The sequence below is a fragment of the Cricetulus griseus genome, chromosome 6, assembly GCF_003668045.3.
Source record: "Cricetulus griseus strain 17A/GY chromosome 6, alternate assembly CriGri-PICRH-1.0, whole genome shotgun sequence".
Lineage (NCBI taxonomy): Eukaryota > Metazoa > Chordata > Mammalia > Rodentia > Cricetidae > Cricetulus > Cricetulus griseus.
Window position 1 is genome coordinate 10,692,975 of NC_048599.1, and position 16,052 is coordinate 10,709,026.

The window sequence follows — 16,052 nt, forward strand, 5'->3', positions numbered from 1 at the left end:
TCACCACGCCCTCACGGTCATGTCCCAGCACACCTGTCTGGGCTACTAGGGGGCGGGGCTACAGTGTCTCCCTACAAGACTCTGTCTCAAAAAATCTAACGAAATACCAAAACACAGAAAATTTGTGTGGTGTCATGGCTCAGCAGGTAAGGCATTTGTCTCCAAGCCTGGTAACCTGATCTCAGTCTCTGGGAGCCATATGGTGGACGGAAAGAACCAGTTCCTCCAGGTTGTGCTCCTCTGACATCTTCACATGCCTGTGCTGTGTGAGTAACACCCTCCCACGAGACAAAGCAAAATAAGTAAATAGATGTAATAAATATTTAAGAAAAAACAGCACGCTGAGGGTGGTGGCACACATCTTAATCTCAACACTCAGGAGGCAGAGGCAGACTGATTTCTGTGAGTCTGTGGCTAATTTGGTCTACAAAGAGAGTTCCGGTATAGCTAGGAGCTCGGAGGAACCCTGTCTCAAAAAAAAACAAAAAACAAAAAAACAAAAAAACAAAAACAAAAACAAAAAAAAACAAAAAAGAAAAAACAGCATACTAATAGAAAAAAGCTGGCATACTAATTCATGCCTGTAATCCCAATACTCAATAGACTGAGGCAGGAGGATTACATGGAGTTGGAGGCCAGCCTGGCTCCATAGTGAGACCTTATTTCAAAATGCCTGCACGCACACACACACACACACACACACACACACACACACACACACACACTCTTATGTGATTATCTGTGTTCTGCCTTAATGCTTGGACTCCTGGGGATTTTGAACTCCTGGGGATTCTCCTGTCTCAGCTTCCATTCTTGAAGTAAGATAATAAAATGCCTGCCCTACCACATCCCATTTTAAGTGGGTTCTGGATCCTGAACTTGGGTCTTCCCAGCCCTAGTGCTCAGAAGTGTGACTTGTACTCACTCCTTATCTGGTTCACTGTCACAGAGCTTATGACACGACTGAGGTATATGTCCCTAAAATGTGCAAGCCTGTCTTCTTCAGTGTTCCTTATGGGTCCAGAAGTGTCTTGGACTTGTGATTGTATACCTGAAACAAAACTTCATTGTGTAGGGTTTTTCTTGTGGAATTTGTATCGTTAAGGAGTTTTAGGGATGTGACTCAGTTTGTAGAGTGTTTGCCCAGCATGCTCAAGGCCCTGGGTTCCATCCCCAGCTCTGCATAAAGCATGGTGGCACAGCTGCCAACCCAGCACTCAGGGAGGGGAGGCAGGAGGATCAGAAGTTCAGGGTCATCCTTGGTTACATAAGTGAGTTCAAGGACATCTGGGGTATTTGAGACCCTGTCTCTGAATCAATCAGTTGTCAATCAATCATGTTGAATTGTGGATTTGGGGGTTCTGTGTTAGTGGAGTCACCCTGCAGCAAGAGCAGGCCCTGGCATGGTTCTTTACAGTAGCCATGTCCTGAGCCCATGGTTCAGCTCTTTAGCCCTTGTAACACCCCTGGAGGGGGCGCTCTTACTGTCTGCATTCCTACACACAGGGAACCTGAGGCTCAGAGATACCAAGCCAGTAAGTGACAAACCTTGGATCCAAATCCATGTGGTCCCGAGGAGGGGTCTGCCTACGGGTGGTTACAGGAGTGACTGTCTTATGCTGGCCGCTGTCCTGTCACCCTGCTGGATTGTTACAGCAGGCTACATGTCTCTTCTTTTTACACATAAAGGCAGATGACGGCTCAGCCAAGTCAGGGTCTAACCCTAGTCCTATGAGTGGGTGGTTGAGGATTTGGAGAGGGGGTGGTGAGTTGCTGGCCACTGATGGGCCATTTCTTCAAGGACAAGAGCAGGCATTGCCAAGACCTGCTGAGGGAAGCACGCTTGGATTACAGACATCAGACAGTATCCAAATCTCTCTGCAGGATCTTGCTTCTTGCGCACGGACCAGCTGGATGGAGAGACAGACTGGAAGCTTCGGCTGCCTGTGGCCTGCACACAGAGGCTCCCCACAGCCGCCGTGAGTAGCTTTTCTGAAAGAATTGTATGCTGACCACTAAGTCACAGCCTGGTTCTCACACTCAGATGTACTTGGAGGCCAGGGGCACCCGTGGTGTGTGATGTGGGCCTGGTGGGGAACTGGAGAACCTTGAACTGAGTTGGTTCCACTTACCTAGTTGTACCAAAGACAGCCCCACCCCCCACATGAGGAGGGGTGACAGCTTCCTGGGCTATAAGGGAAGGCCCAATATGTGGTCTTCCTGCTAAGATCGTCTAGACAGTGGTTCTCAACCTTCCTAACGATGCAACCCCTTAATACAGTTCCTCATGCTGTGGTGACCCCCAACTATGCAATTATTTTCATTGCTACTTCATAACTGTAATTTTGGGACTGTTATGAATCATAGTGTAAACATGTGATATGCAGGATATCTGATATACAACCTCTGTCATAGCTAGAGGCTGCTCATCATACTGAGATCCTGTTCCGCAGTGTGGTGGTTTGAATGAGAGAGGCCCCCACAGGCCCATACACTTGACTGCTTAGGCACCAGGGAGTGGCACTACTTGAGGAGGATTAGGAGGTGTGGCCTCACTGGAGACAGTGAGTCACTGGGAGTGGGCTTTGCGGTTTCAAAAGCCCACGCTAGGCCCAGTCTCTCTTTCTCGGCCTCAGTGGTACTGCCACCTCACTGTGACGACAGTGGGTAAGCCTCGGGAACTGTAAGCTGCCCCAATTTAATGCCTTCATTTTATGACTTGCTTTGGTCCCGGTGCCCCTTCACAGCGGTAGAACAGTGACTAAGGCTGCAGCAGGCCTTGCCATTGTCCTCGGCCACAGGCACGCACTGTCTCTGCTCTGACTGCAGTGGCTGCCCATCTGACCCCTGGCCCCTTGCTCCAGTGTGTGGCTGCCTTGGATTGTTCTTGTTCCTTCCTCTAGAGAGATGCTCTTTCTCAGGGGTCAGCTCGGCGGGCCTGTCACACAGGCTCCGTGAGAGAGTGTCTCTTTAGCCCCCAGGGGCCTATATTGACTTTGGTTTTGCCTGGTGTTGGTTTTGTTTGTTTGTTTTTGTTTGTGCTAGGGATTGAACCCAGAACCTTGAGTGCTAATATATTGTGTTACCACTGAGCTACAGCCCACATTTCTGGTCACCCTCACCTGGCATTCCCTCTCTACCCGCATCCAGGCAGGATCCCTTCCAGTAGCCACCGACTAGCGTGTGTCCTGCTGTGCTCTAGTACGTAGAATGAGGTGGCCACAGGGTATAGCCTCTGTCTAGAGGTCTGGCTCAGCAGCTGGCTGATTTTATTTTTAGTTTTTATTTATTCAGTGTGTGTATGTGTGTGTAGGTCCACATGCCACAGCACGCGTATGGAAGTCGAATGACAAGTTGTGGGAGTCAGTCCTCACTTTCCTCCCAGTGGGTCCTAGGAATCAAACTCATTGTCAGGAAGGGACACGAGCGCCTTTACCTATCGAGCCACCTCACTGCCCCATGCCAAGGACGGTATCGGTGCCCACGGAGCAGCTTTCCCACACGCATTCTGCAGTGGCTAAGTGGAACGCCACCCTTGCTGGGCTTGGAGTGGAGAGAAGGCATGGGCAGGTGTAAATGCCGTGTCTCAGTGGTGTCAGTGTGATGATCATTGAGGCCCTGGAGCAAGTGCTGCACCTCAGGGGCTTCAGTGTGGTGATGATCGTTGTGACTCATGGTTGGTCAGAAATGTCCTTTTCAGAGTTTGCTTTAAACGAGAAACTCCAGAGCGAGTTTCTAGCCGTGGTCCTCCAGGAGCCCTGGCAACTGCTCTGCCCGTGGGAGAGTTCATCTGAGGATGGGGCTCTGCTTTTATCTCACGGGGCCTGTGTTTATTTCCTGGTAGGAGTTCCCCAGAGAAAGGACTCTGATCCTCAGGATGATTGGGAGGTTTTGGTGCTTGAGTCGGAAGCGAAGATGCCAGAGTGTTCCTTCCGCCCACGGCCTCAGATCAGAAGAGTCTCATGCTCCAATAGACACTCACTCTGCCCTTGTCCAGAATAGATACGATGCTGCTGGCTCTGCTGTCAGGGAAACAATTGCCTCACTGGCCTTCAGGGATCAAGAGGAGCAGTGTTTTTGTGTTTTTTTTTTTTTTTTTTTTTTTTTTTTTTTTTTTTGAGTGAAAGAATTCTATCAGGGACAAAGAAATCTTCTGGGGCAATCTTCTCTGGTAACCCATTAGTCCATCCCTGATTAAAACAAATCTGCTGTGTGGGAAACAGCAGATGGAAGACAGTGAGAGGTCCCAATCCCCAGCTCCTGCCCTAGATCGTATCTTCCCTCTGGAGCCTTTGTGAAGTACGTATGCATTGATCTTGCTGATCTTTCCAGACCTTTCTCAGCCCTCTTAGAGATGTATAACTTAGGACACCTGGGTGATGGTTTTCTGGAGACAGGACCAGACCTTCCTGCCACTCTGACTCTTCCCAGTTCTGTGTGCAGGGAAATGTCTGGTGCCTTTCCTTATCAGTACTGGGGTGCACAGTGCCTTCCAGGTGGTGCATGACCTGCCCGAGGGGTGGCCAGTGGCTTGCACTAGTCACCAGGTCCTACCCATTGCTGTTTGTCTGCCCCAGTCTGCTTGATGGCCTGATTGATTGTGGAACTATTTACTTATGTACCTTTTTTTACTGTTTTGAGACAGGATTGTAATCTGTAGCCCAGGCCAGCCTAAAACTCATGACCCTTCTGCCTCGGCCTCCTAAGTGCTGGGATGACAGTGTGTGTGTGTGTGTGTGTGTGTGTGTGTGTGTGTGTGAGTGTGTGTGTGTGTGTGTGTGTGTGTGTGTGTGTGTGTGTGTGTGTGTGTGTGTGTGTGTGTGTGTGTGTGAGTGTGTGTGTGTGTGTGAGTGTGTGTGTGTGTGAGTGTGTGTGTGTGTGTGTGAGTAGTAGTAGTAGTAGTAGTAGTAGGGCTTGAACTCAGGTCCCTGAACATTCCAGGCAGCTCTGCCTGTTTAATTGTTTGTAACTTAGTTGACCCCAGGGCCTCACATGTGCTAGGTGAGCTCTCTGCCACTGCTCTGTATTCCAAGTGCACCTTTGTTTAAGGTAAGGGTTATTGGGCTGGGGTTGTGCTTGCTAGACTGCTCACCTGGCAGGCATGAAGTCCCGGCTTGATCCCCGGCACCACAGAAGCTAGGCATGCTGGCACACACCTCAGTTTCACTCAGGCTGAAGGTCAGGTCATCCTTGGCCTAAATAGTGAGCTGAGGGTCAGCCTGGGCTACATGAGGTCCTGTCTGTAAATACATAGGCCAACAAATAAGATTTATTTGGTAAGAGAACCCTTGCTTCTCCTTTCCTTATAAACGCTTTTGTGTTCCCTTGAAATAGCAAGTGGGAGGCCCGTAGGAAGCTTTCCAAGGGGCGAGAGTAGGTAACCCTGAGTGGAATGCCCTAGCCCTGGCCCCCAGCACCACAAACATAGAAATTAACATAGTATCTCTGGCTCTCTGGGGGCGGAGCTCAGTGTCTTAGTCTAGTTTAAAGACTTGTTGAAATGAGGAAGTTGGGGACAGTGAGATGTCTCAGCAGGTAAAGGCACTTGCTGCCAAGCGTGAAGACCTGAGTTCCATCCCAGGGATCCACGTGGTAGGAGAGAACCAACTCCCACAAGTTGACCTCCAAAAACATACTGTGGCTTAATGTTCTCAAGGTTCCCCTGTCTGTAGTGTGTGACAGGATTGCTTCCGTTTTTGAGTGGAGTAACGCCCTGCAGAGAGAATGTGTGATGTTGTCTCTATACGCTCCTCTGTGATGGACATCGGGTTGTTTATTCCTCTCAGCTTTCCTGAACACTTGTCTCTCTGAGTGTGTCTGCCTTTGACTCTTTTGGTCGTATAAACAGAAATGGAGTTCCGGAAGCCTGTGGTAATTTTCTGTGGAATTCCTTGAGGAAGCACCAAGCTGTTCTCCACACCAGCTGTGCTGTGTTTCTTACTGACTGGGTTCCAGCCTCTGCATCCTTGCCAGCACTTTTCTGCCTGTCTGTTGTTGACCCCCTAGAGGACACGAGGCTCTCCTGATTTCCTTTTCCGCCCTTCCCAGGGCCTCACACAGGAGATACTTAGTTTCATTTTTGTTAAGTGGGAGCAACTGTTGCCACTGAGATGAGACGCAGTGCAGTTGGGGGTGAGTCAGCCCCGGGCTGTCCACCCGGACTGTTCTCTGCAGTGTAATTTGTGCTTGTTGGACATGTTAGCAGGTGTCCTCGGTGAGCTTTGTACATGGCAAGACCTACACCTGCTTCAGGGAGGATTTCTCCCTTCTGTTGCTCTATATTTGGAGGGTCTATTTGGGAAATACAATGCTTTTGCTTTTGAAATCTTGGTTCAGGGCTCCTGTTTTTAATGGGTGTTTTCCCTCTGGAACAGGACCTCCTGCAGATCCGGTCTTACGTGTATGCTGAAGAGCCTAACATCGACATTCACAACTTCCTGGGGACTTTCACCAGGGTGAGTGGACCAGAGTCCAGTCTTGAGCGTGTGCAGCCATGATGGCACCCGAGGCTGCACACTGCTGTGCCTGTCTGAGGTTCCTTCCCAAAGCCCCACCTGAAGGCTACAGATGGAATGTTCTCCCAGCTCTGAGCTTGGGTTCTAGAGCAGCAGATGTTGTCTTCTGCTTTAGCTCTGATGTCAACACAATCCTAGGGCCCTCTTTTTCTTGAAGATCCTCTGTGCAGCAAGGTGTGTCAACACATCCCTGCGACTCCAGCACTCAGGAGGCTGAGGCAGGAGGACTGCTGTGAGTTCATGGCCAACCTCTCAAAACAGACAAACCAAAAACCACAAAGAAATCAAGCTTTGTGTGCCAGCTTTTATTTTAAGTGGTTTTCATATCTTTCATAATAGAAAGTAAATTTGTTATTTTTAGAATATAAGATTAAAAGTCACATATGGAGCAGCAGGTAAATGGCCTGTGCCCCTCCGCACCCTCTTTCTGAGACAGGGTCTCACCATGTAGCCCTGGCTGGCCTGGAACTTTCCGTGTAGACCAGGGTGGCCTCAAACTCACAGAGATCCATGTTTCTTTTTTGTTGTTGTTGTTGTTTTGTTTTTCGAGACAGGGTTTCTTTGTGGCTTTGGAGGCTGTCCAGGCTGGCCTCGAACTCACAGAGATCTGCCTGCCTCTGCCTCCCAAGTGCTGGGATTAAAGGCGTGCGCCACCAACACCCAGGGAGATCCATGTTTCTGTGGCTCAGTGCTACAGTGCTTGCTGAACACTCTGCGTGTTAGTTCCATGCAAAAAAGTGGCTTTTTCTGGTGCTGGGAATCAAACCCAGTTCTCTAGTGTTCAGCAAGCACTGTACCACTGAGCCATACCCTCAACCACAAGATCCTGCCTTTTCTTTTTTGTTTTTTGAGGCAAGGTCTTGTTAGATAGTACAGGGTGGCCTTGAACTCAGGACCCTCCTGCCTCAGCCTCTCACGTGCTGAGATTATAAACCAGCATGCCACTGTGCCAGGCGAAGCTGCTATTTAAGTGTGTGTGTGTGTGTGTGTGTGTGTGTGTGTGTGTTGCATTTGTGTGATTCTAAACATGAAACCCAGGGTCTTGTGTGTGTCAGGCAAGCCTCTGTCACCCCCACCCCAAATCTGCCATTTTGTAGAAAGGATTTGAGCATTGTTAGACTTCAGCGTCTTCCGGGGTACTGGGCCTCACCCCCATGGAAAGTGAGGGATGACTGTCAGTGTGTACATGTGTGTTTGGTCTTTTCAGGAAGACAGTGACCCTCCAATCAGTGAGAGTCTGAGCATCGAGAACACGCTGTGGGCTGGCACCGTCATAGCATCAGGTGAGACCTGGCCAAGGAATATGAGAGCAGTTTGAACAGGGAAGCCAGTTCTTCTGGAACTAGAAACACCTTTCATCTGGGAAATGAACTTTAGGTCAGATGGAGTTACCCACTTGCTCCAGCATCTCTGGGGACCTAGACTGACATCTGATTGTGGCTCGGACACTTGCAGACACATGTGACCCACGGGCCTTCTGCAGCATTGGCACTGGGAGTGGCCCATAATTGTCACTTCAGTTGATGTCATAGTACCAGAAATTGAAGTGGTGTGGATGTCCTGGTTGGAAGCCATGTCCATGGGGACTGTCCTCTTTGCAGGGGCAGAGGCAGGAGAGTATCAGGAAGGTTGAGAACACCAGATGGAGGTTTTACAGTATGAAACAAAGACATTCCGTGGACCGAGGAACTGAATCTCAGAGTAGGCAAGCTTCTTGCTTGGGGTCACACAGCTTTAGAGCGCCATCTCCTGGGAAGAGTGTAGACAACTGGAATCTTGTAGGTGATACAGATTTTGAGCAGTTCATGGGAAACACGTTTGTGGGGAGGGTTTGGAGGGATATGACCTGGACATTTCCCATGTTCCTTGTCAGCCTCAGTTTCTCTGCATGTCACCCAGTAGACAGTTAAACTGTATTCAGATTGTAGGGTGAACACAGAACTGACTGCAGAGCTATTTCCTTGTGACACTCAACTCAGTCAGTCTGCAGGGACTCTTAACATGTTCCTTGTAGAAACTACCTCCTGAGACTGGTCAGCCCACCGTTACCCAGTGCAAGTTTAAAGAATGGAAGAAAGCTCTGGGGCTGGAGAGATGCATCAGATGTTAGGAGCACTGGTTGTTCTTACAGAGGTTCTGAGTTCAATTCCCAACATCCACATGGTGGCTCACAACCATCTACAATGAGATCTGATGCCCTCTTCTGGCACGCAGGCATACATGCAGGCAGAACTCTGTAAACATAAAAGTAATTAAAAAATAAAAAAAGAATAAGAAAGCTTGCCAGGCTGCACTGAAGGCCAGCTGCCTTAGCTAGCACCCATCTGTAGAGGATGCAGTTGCCATGACAACCCAATATATGCTGCCGGGTGATGGAAGTGGAAAGTGTTGGAGAGACTCGGGGCTGTGCAGCACCTGTGCTGGCCTTTGTGCTCTAGGCCCTGAGTTCTGGCTGGTGGCTTCTCAGTCTGGGTAGCAAAGGGCTAGTTTTCCTTGGTTGTTCCTCGAGTCTGCGGTGTGGTCTTGCCCTGGCACATGGCCAGCACACAGTTACTCGTGGACACTGTGCCATGTGACTGATAATGCCTGTCTGGTCTACAGTCTGGCTCCTGTGCTCTGCCCCCAGACCTGTGGTGGGCACCGCAGCAGTGCTGAGCTGTCATGAATATTCCTGGGAGCCACCTTTTAGAGGTTCTGCATGTGTCTGGTTGGGTGGAATAAATGGGTTACAATTAACCCAGCAAACCAGGCAGGGTGACTCCCTTCTGGGAGCTCAGTGGAGCAAGGGGTGGGCTGGGGAGGTGTCAGCAGGATCACTGACTACAGGCTGCAAGGAGAGCAATGAGCAGGAAGAGAAAGGGAGGGCCCAGAGAGGTCAGAATTGGATCACGCTCAGGGCACTTGCACAAGTGGGTTGTGCTGAACAGCTATGGCCATGGACTTGGTGCTGGGGCGTGGCTCTGTCAGTAGAGCACTTGCCTAGCAAGCATGAAAGCCTGGGTTTGATACCCGGCATCGCAGCCAGCAGTTGTGGTGGTGCAGGCCTGTAGTCCCAGCACTCAGGAAGTAGAGGACGGAAGATCAGGAGTTCAAGGTCATCCTTAGCTATGTAGTGAGTTTGAGGTCTCTGCCCGAGCTACATGAGGTCTCATCTCGGAAACTCTTTAAAAAACATGACTAACTCTTAAGTCTTGAAGGCAGGCTGTGGACCCGGTGGGTGCACAGCAGTGGCCTCTTGAGTGTTCCTCTTTCCTGGGTGGCAGCCACACAGTACTCAAAGCTGGGGTTCAAGTCTCTGGGAATAGATCTTTGGTGCCAAGACAGTGGAAGCATTGAGTGATTCGGGCCATTTTGGTGACACCCGTGTGGCTGGGCTGAAGTGAGGCCTGTGCTCTTTGGGAGCTGCTCATCTTTACCACACTCTCTCCTTTGCATGGGGGTCCAGGCAGGGCTGCGTTGTATAAGAGAGGAGGAGGAGGGGCTCTCGGCCACCTTTGCTTAGCCCAGGCTGGGGTCCCGCTGTCTAACCACCTGCTCCAGCCACAGGGTGAGGGTGGGGTGCCCTCATTCCCCAAAGCCGGCCATCTGCTGAGCACCATGCCAGAGTGCCCCTGCTCTGCCATCTGCTTCCACGCTAGCAAGCTGAGCTAGCGAGCCTCATTGTGTGTTCACTGCAGGCGTGGCCAAGCACTTTAGACTCAGGCCTTTGTCCTGGTGCAGCCCTGCCGTGGTGGGCCTTCCTCACAGACATCTTTAAACCCCTTTGCAGCGGTGGTCCTGAGTGGAAGGGGGAGGGAAGGGAGGGTAGGAGCTTGTCTCTCTCAGCAGGGAACACGATGCTCATTTTCAGATTTTCCCAGCAGGGCCTGCCTCCTCCATCTTAGACTGTCACCTGAGGGCCCTCAGCTGACAAGGCACACAGTGCCCTCCTCTCTCCCACACCCTTCATGTGCTGGGTTTTATGTGACATCCTCCACTTGCCTCGATGGAGATGGTTCTTCCCCTGCTTATCACCTGGCTCCCTGCATTGAGCATTTTCACACACGGGAAAAGGGAGAGTTACACTTTGATAGTACTGTTAAATTTCCATCAAAATAGATGGTACCGCTTTACAAGCTAGCCACCACGGAGGAGGTTGTTTTCCCTCTTTCTGGTTGACACCAGATGATGTCAGCCTTTCAAAGCGATGTCAGTGTAGGGAAAATCGGTTTTGACACTTGAGTGTTTTTTCTACACACCTTGCTGTTTTCATTTCTTCTTTAAAGCGTTTTCTCTTAGAGGGAGTGATACCTTTGCTCCAAGTGCCTGGAGGAGGGAGAAAAGGAGGAGGGGGAGGGATGTTCTGAGGAGGCTGCATTTCCTTCAAAGGGCCAAGTTAGGTGGCCTTGCAGAAAGCAGTCGCTCAGGAAGATGGGCCAAGGACAGAAGGGAGGCAGTGTTTAGCGTCCATGTAGATGGGAAGGTTCTGGGTATTTCCGGATGCTTGTAAGACAAGGTCTACCCATGACTCCTGCTCTCCTCCTTCTCTCCGTCCCTCCCTCTCCCTGCTCCCTTTCCAGCTCATTTGGACTTGGTTTCTTGTTCCAGGCACTGTTGTAGGTGTTGTTCTTTACACGGGCAGAGAACTGCGAAGTGTGATGAATACTTCTGACCCCAGGAGTAAGGTGAGACTTCCGGCCGCCCCGCCCCTGTGGATCTGAATTGATGAGGGCACTGGTGGCGAGGAACTGGGTTCTAAATCTGCCTTGCACTAGCTGATTGTCAGGTGTGTGTGTGTGTGTGTGTGTGTGTGTGTGTGAGAGAGAGAGAGAGAGAGAGAGAGAGAGAGAGAGAGAGAGAGAATGTGTGTGTGTGAGAGAGAGAGAGGGGGAGAGACAGAGTGTGTATGAGAGAGAGAGAGCATGTGTGTGTGTGAGAGAGAGAGAGCGAGAGCATGTGTGTGTGAGAGAGAGAGGAAGAGAGAGAGGGGGAGAGAGAGCTTGAGAGCGAGCATGTGTGTGTGTGTGTGAGAGAGAGAGAGCTTGAGAGCGAGCGTGTGAGAGAGAGAGAGGGGGAGAGAGAGAGAGAGAGCATGTGTGTGAGAGAGCAAGAGAGTGAGCATGTGTGTGTGTAATAGAGAGAGCGTGTGAGAGAGAGAGCATGAGAGGGAGCACGTGTGTGTGTGTGTGTGTGTGTGTGTGCGCGCGTGTGCGTGTGTGCGCGTGAGAGAGCGCCTCTGAATGTGCAGTGCAGCCACAGCAGGTGTATAACCCATCAGCATTGCACCTCATTTCTTTCTTGCACACCATGGCTCTCCCAGCCCCCTTCTGTCTCTATCTTTTCAGTCAGAATGTTGCAGTCTCGATGTGGTACTGCATACCCACTGTAGATGGAAGTTACTGTTCCGCCTGGTCCTGGAGCCCATCAGCCCCAAATAAACACACAGAGACTTAATTTATAAACTGTTTGGCCGATGGCTCAGGCTTCTTACTGGCTAGCTCTCTCTTAATTCTTAACCCGTAACTATTAATCTGTGTCTTACCCTTAATCCAGCATGTTACAGAGAGAGTTCAAGGCCAGCCTGTGTTACTAGAGGCAGGAGTCTGTTTATAAAGCAAAAGGAAAGAGTACTGTGAGTAGCACAGTGGAAACTGCTTCCCAGGCTCAAGCCACGTTCACCCAGCACTGACCTTATCCTTAAACCTGTTGTTAAGTTGAAGTTTGAGCCTTTTCCAGTGACATTACAGGTTTGGTATCCTTATTGCATTTTGAGACTCATGAAAACACAGAAGTTTGGTGTCTTTCGGCTGGAATCCTGCGCATTGTACATGTTGGCCCAGCACTCTACCACTGCGTTATACCCCAGCCCCCAAGCACAAGGTGTTAAAATGACCACTGTCTACACTGGCTCATGGAAGTCAGCCCCCTAGCTGTGTAGAACTTTTGGGGTGTGCTGTGGGGCTGAGAGTGTAGGACTGAAGCAAGGCCTCAGTGTAGCATGGTAGGGGCTGTGCGTGTAGAGCCCAGCCCAGCCCAGGGGGCCACTGGCTTTGTGTTTCTGAGTCTAAGTCCTCAGTTAGCTGAGACATTGATGGAGAGGAATCTCAGAGGGCCCCGAGGTTTGTAGGATCTCGGCTGTAGCGCCCGCTCTTAGAGCACAGCCATAAGATCTCCTGCCTCACTGGGCTGGGGCCTGGGTGCGGGTGTGGAGACCCTCTTTCCATCCAGGCTGTGGCTGCACCCCGACCCTCTGCACCCTGTGCTCTGTCCCCAGATTGGCCTGTTTGACCTGGAGGTGAACTGCCTCACCAAGATCCTCTTCGGTGCGCTGGTGGTGGTGTCGCTGGTCATGGTGGCCCTGCAGCACTTTGCTGGCCGATGGTACCTACAGATCATCCGCTTTCTGCTCCTGTTCTCCAACATCATTCCCATCAGGTGAGCTGAGGATGGTGTCAGCGTGCAAGAGTCTCTCTCGACTCACGATAACAGGGCAACAGGGCGTTATACTCTGTGGTAGACTGCTTTTCCTGGCATAGGCAAGGCCCTAGGCACCTTTATCCCTGGGCTGTCTCACTTGTTCAAGGACCAGTAATTAGAAAGGGGACACTTCCTTTTTCTGTACACTAAGTGACTCTAGTCCCTGCAGGATAGCTGAGTGGCCTGTGATGTCCCCTGCTTCTGGGTGGGGATCTGACTCCATGTTCCCGGCACACGTGGGCAGTCTGTGTGGTTTATAATGTCTCGGTAACCCTTTCTCTGTTTCCTGCCTAGCTTGCGTGTGAACTTGGACATGGGCAAGATGGTGTACAGCTGGGTGATACGAAGGGATTCCAAAATCCCCGGGACCGTAGTCCGCTCCAGCACAATCCCCGAGCAGCTCGGCAGGATTTCATACTTGCTCACAGATAAGACAGGTGAACACCCCTGCAGGGGCAGAGGGGATCTGGGGTGGGGTTCCAGGTGAACACCCCTGCAGGGGCAGAGGGGGGCTGAGTGGGGCTCGTTCTCTCCCTCCCTCCCTCCCTCCCTTCCTCCCTCCCTCCCTCCCTCCCTCTCTCCCTCCCTCTCACTATTGGACGAAGAGGGAGTGTTTGGTTTGGTGACAGGGCTGATGTCAGCAGACACCTGTGTGGGATTGCTGACAGGCAAAGAATGCTCCTCAGTGCATTCCCGCACCAGCCATGTTACAGGCAGGGCTGGGAACAGAGGGACAAAGTGTCTGTCAGAGGCACAGAGCTGGCCTGAGCAGAAGAGTGGGTCCCTCTCCTGTCCCCTCTGTCAGGGAAGTACCACAGCCAGCACGTGATGCTGACTCAGGGAACGGAAGGAACGCTTGTGTCTCTTGTGTTCTAGGGACCCTGACCCAGAATGAGATGGTGTTCAAACGGCTGCATCTGGGCACGGTGGCCTATGGCCTGGACTCCATGGACGAAGTACAGAGTCACATCTTCAGTATTTACACCCAGGTAAAGCTGTGCTTTTAACATGTCACTCACTGGCTGTATATTTTAATTAATTACTTTTAGCCCAGGCTGACCACAAACTCACTGCATAGCCATGGATGATCTTGAATTTCTGATCCCCCATCTACACATCCCGAATGTTGGGATTAAAGGCCTGTACCACCACATCTGGATTATGTTATGCTGGGGAATTGAACTCAGGACTTTGTGTATTCTGGGCAAGTCCTCTGCCAACTGAGCTATAGCCTCAGATCTCCTGAACACTGAAACAAAACAAAACAAAAACCAGTGTATATTTTCTCCGGCCTTTCACTTTATTTATTTATTTATTATTTATTTGAGACAAGGACTCACTGTGTAGCTCTGACTATTCTGGAACTCACTCTGTAGACCACACTGACTTCAAACTCACAGAGAACCTCCTGCCTCTGCCTCTTTAGTGCTGGGATCAAAGCCATATGCCACCACTACCCCGTCCACGCTGGAGTTTTAAATAACTACTGAGATATACTTTATACACCAAAGAATTTAGTCATGTTGAAGGTACAATTCAGTGACTTTCGGTAAACTTACAAGTCACCAGAACTGGCTGACTGTGCGGATCTCTTGTTTGTCTCGAAGCAGGGGCTTGCCCAGTTTTGTTTTACCTGTTGAGAAAAGACCTCACTGTGTCTTTGGATGCCTGGAACTCACTGTGTAGACCAGGCAAGCCCTGAACATGCTTTGATTCTCTTTGTGATGTTTTGTTTTGTTTTGTTTTTAATGTTCACCCAGTGAGCCACTTCCTTGGCCTCCTTAGTCTTCAAGGGTTGCATTTGTAGTCCCAGACCATATGACGGGGTCAGGGCTGGCAGCCTTGGTTGTTGCCCCACACCTGTTTCAGCAGGTGAACCTAGTGGTCCCACAGGACACAGCAGCCGCCATGAGTACTGCTGGACGGGGTGAGGCTCGTCCCTGCTCTTGTCCCCTTGCTCTCAAGAGCTTTGGTGTGCAATCTGCAGGCCCCAAGGCAGCGTTCACAAGAGGACACACAGGGCACAGGGAGAGAAGAGCACCGTGCTTGCATGACATCACACCTCCCAGACTAACACAACCCTGACCTCTCCCCTAAGAACTGTGAGCTTGACCTTAGAACCTCCGGGGAATCTATCAGACGCGCGTTTGTCAGGTGCGGCCCATGACACACCCTGCAGAAGAAGCCAGAATTCTGTCTTTGTTTATCTTCTGTGTGTCCAAGTGCAGACCAAGGTTTATGAGCACCCAGGTGACCTGTGTAAAGAGTGTGATCGTAACTAAAGTGGCCTCGTAAGGAGAACAGTGATCTCAAACATTCTGGAAGGGAAACTAGATTATTAATACAAGGCCAAGACAAACAGTAAGAAAATGACCAGTTTATCCTGAGGTAAAGCTCCTACCAGGATAAGGGGTAGGAGGAAGTCCCCTGGCTTGATGATTAATCATCTAGCCCTTTGAAAAATTTTCTAAACATTTATATTTTTGTGTGAAGGTGTGCACATGGAAGTCAAGGGTAATATGCAAGGGTCAATTCAGTTCTCTCTGTCTACCATGTCAGTTTTAGGGATCAAACTGAGGTTGTCCAGGCTTGGCAACCCTACCTTTTCCCACTGAGCCATCTTGCCAGCCCATCCAATCGTTTAAAAACATATATTTTAAATGCACACAGGCATACACATGGGAACTAAGGTGTTCACAGAGGCATGAGCACCGCCTTTTCCTTCTCTTAGGACAACCAGGACCAGGGAGTTTTCTCCAGGGTAAAAACAAACCCTCGCCCTTCTCTGGGTGCTACATCTGGGTTTGTTTTGCCCTTGTTATTTTTTAAGTAAGAAGAAGTATGCATGGGTTAAAGAGTTTGTGAGGCTGAAGCTGATACAGGTAGGTGGACATGGTGTCAGGTGAGTAAAGCTTTTCCATAGGAACGTGCGGCTGTCACAGGCCTGGTCAGCTTCAGAGGCTCTTAAGTGCTCTCTCTCTCTCTCTCTCTCTCTCACACACACACACACACACATACACACACACACACACACACACACACACACACTGAGGCTGATGATGACTCAGGCTGGTAAAGACT

General features: G+C 50.4%; 1 protein-coding gene across 1 annotated transcript in view; it reads left to right on the forward strand.

Moving 5' to 3' along the window:
* LOC100773673 (probable phospholipid-transporting ATPase IIA) overlaps window positions 1-16,052 on the forward strand; it is a 92,492-nt gene that overhangs the window by 39,671 nt on the left and 36,769 nt on the right. The window contains exons 7-13 of the mRNA XM_027423321.2: window positions 1,885-1,979; window positions 6,375-6,455; window positions 7,723-7,798; window positions 11,103-11,179; window positions 12,769-12,929; window positions 13,266-13,408; window positions 13,848-13,960. Coding sequence (XP_027279122.1) covers window positions 1,885-1,979; window positions 6,375-6,455; window positions 7,723-7,798; window positions 11,103-11,179; window positions 12,769-12,929; window positions 13,266-13,408; window positions 13,848-13,960 — 746 coding nt within the window. The remainder of the gene's footprint in view (window positions 1-1,884; window positions 1,980-6,374; window positions 6,456-7,722; window positions 7,799-11,102; window positions 11,180-12,768; window positions 12,930-13,265; window positions 13,409-13,847; window positions 13,961-16,052) is intronic.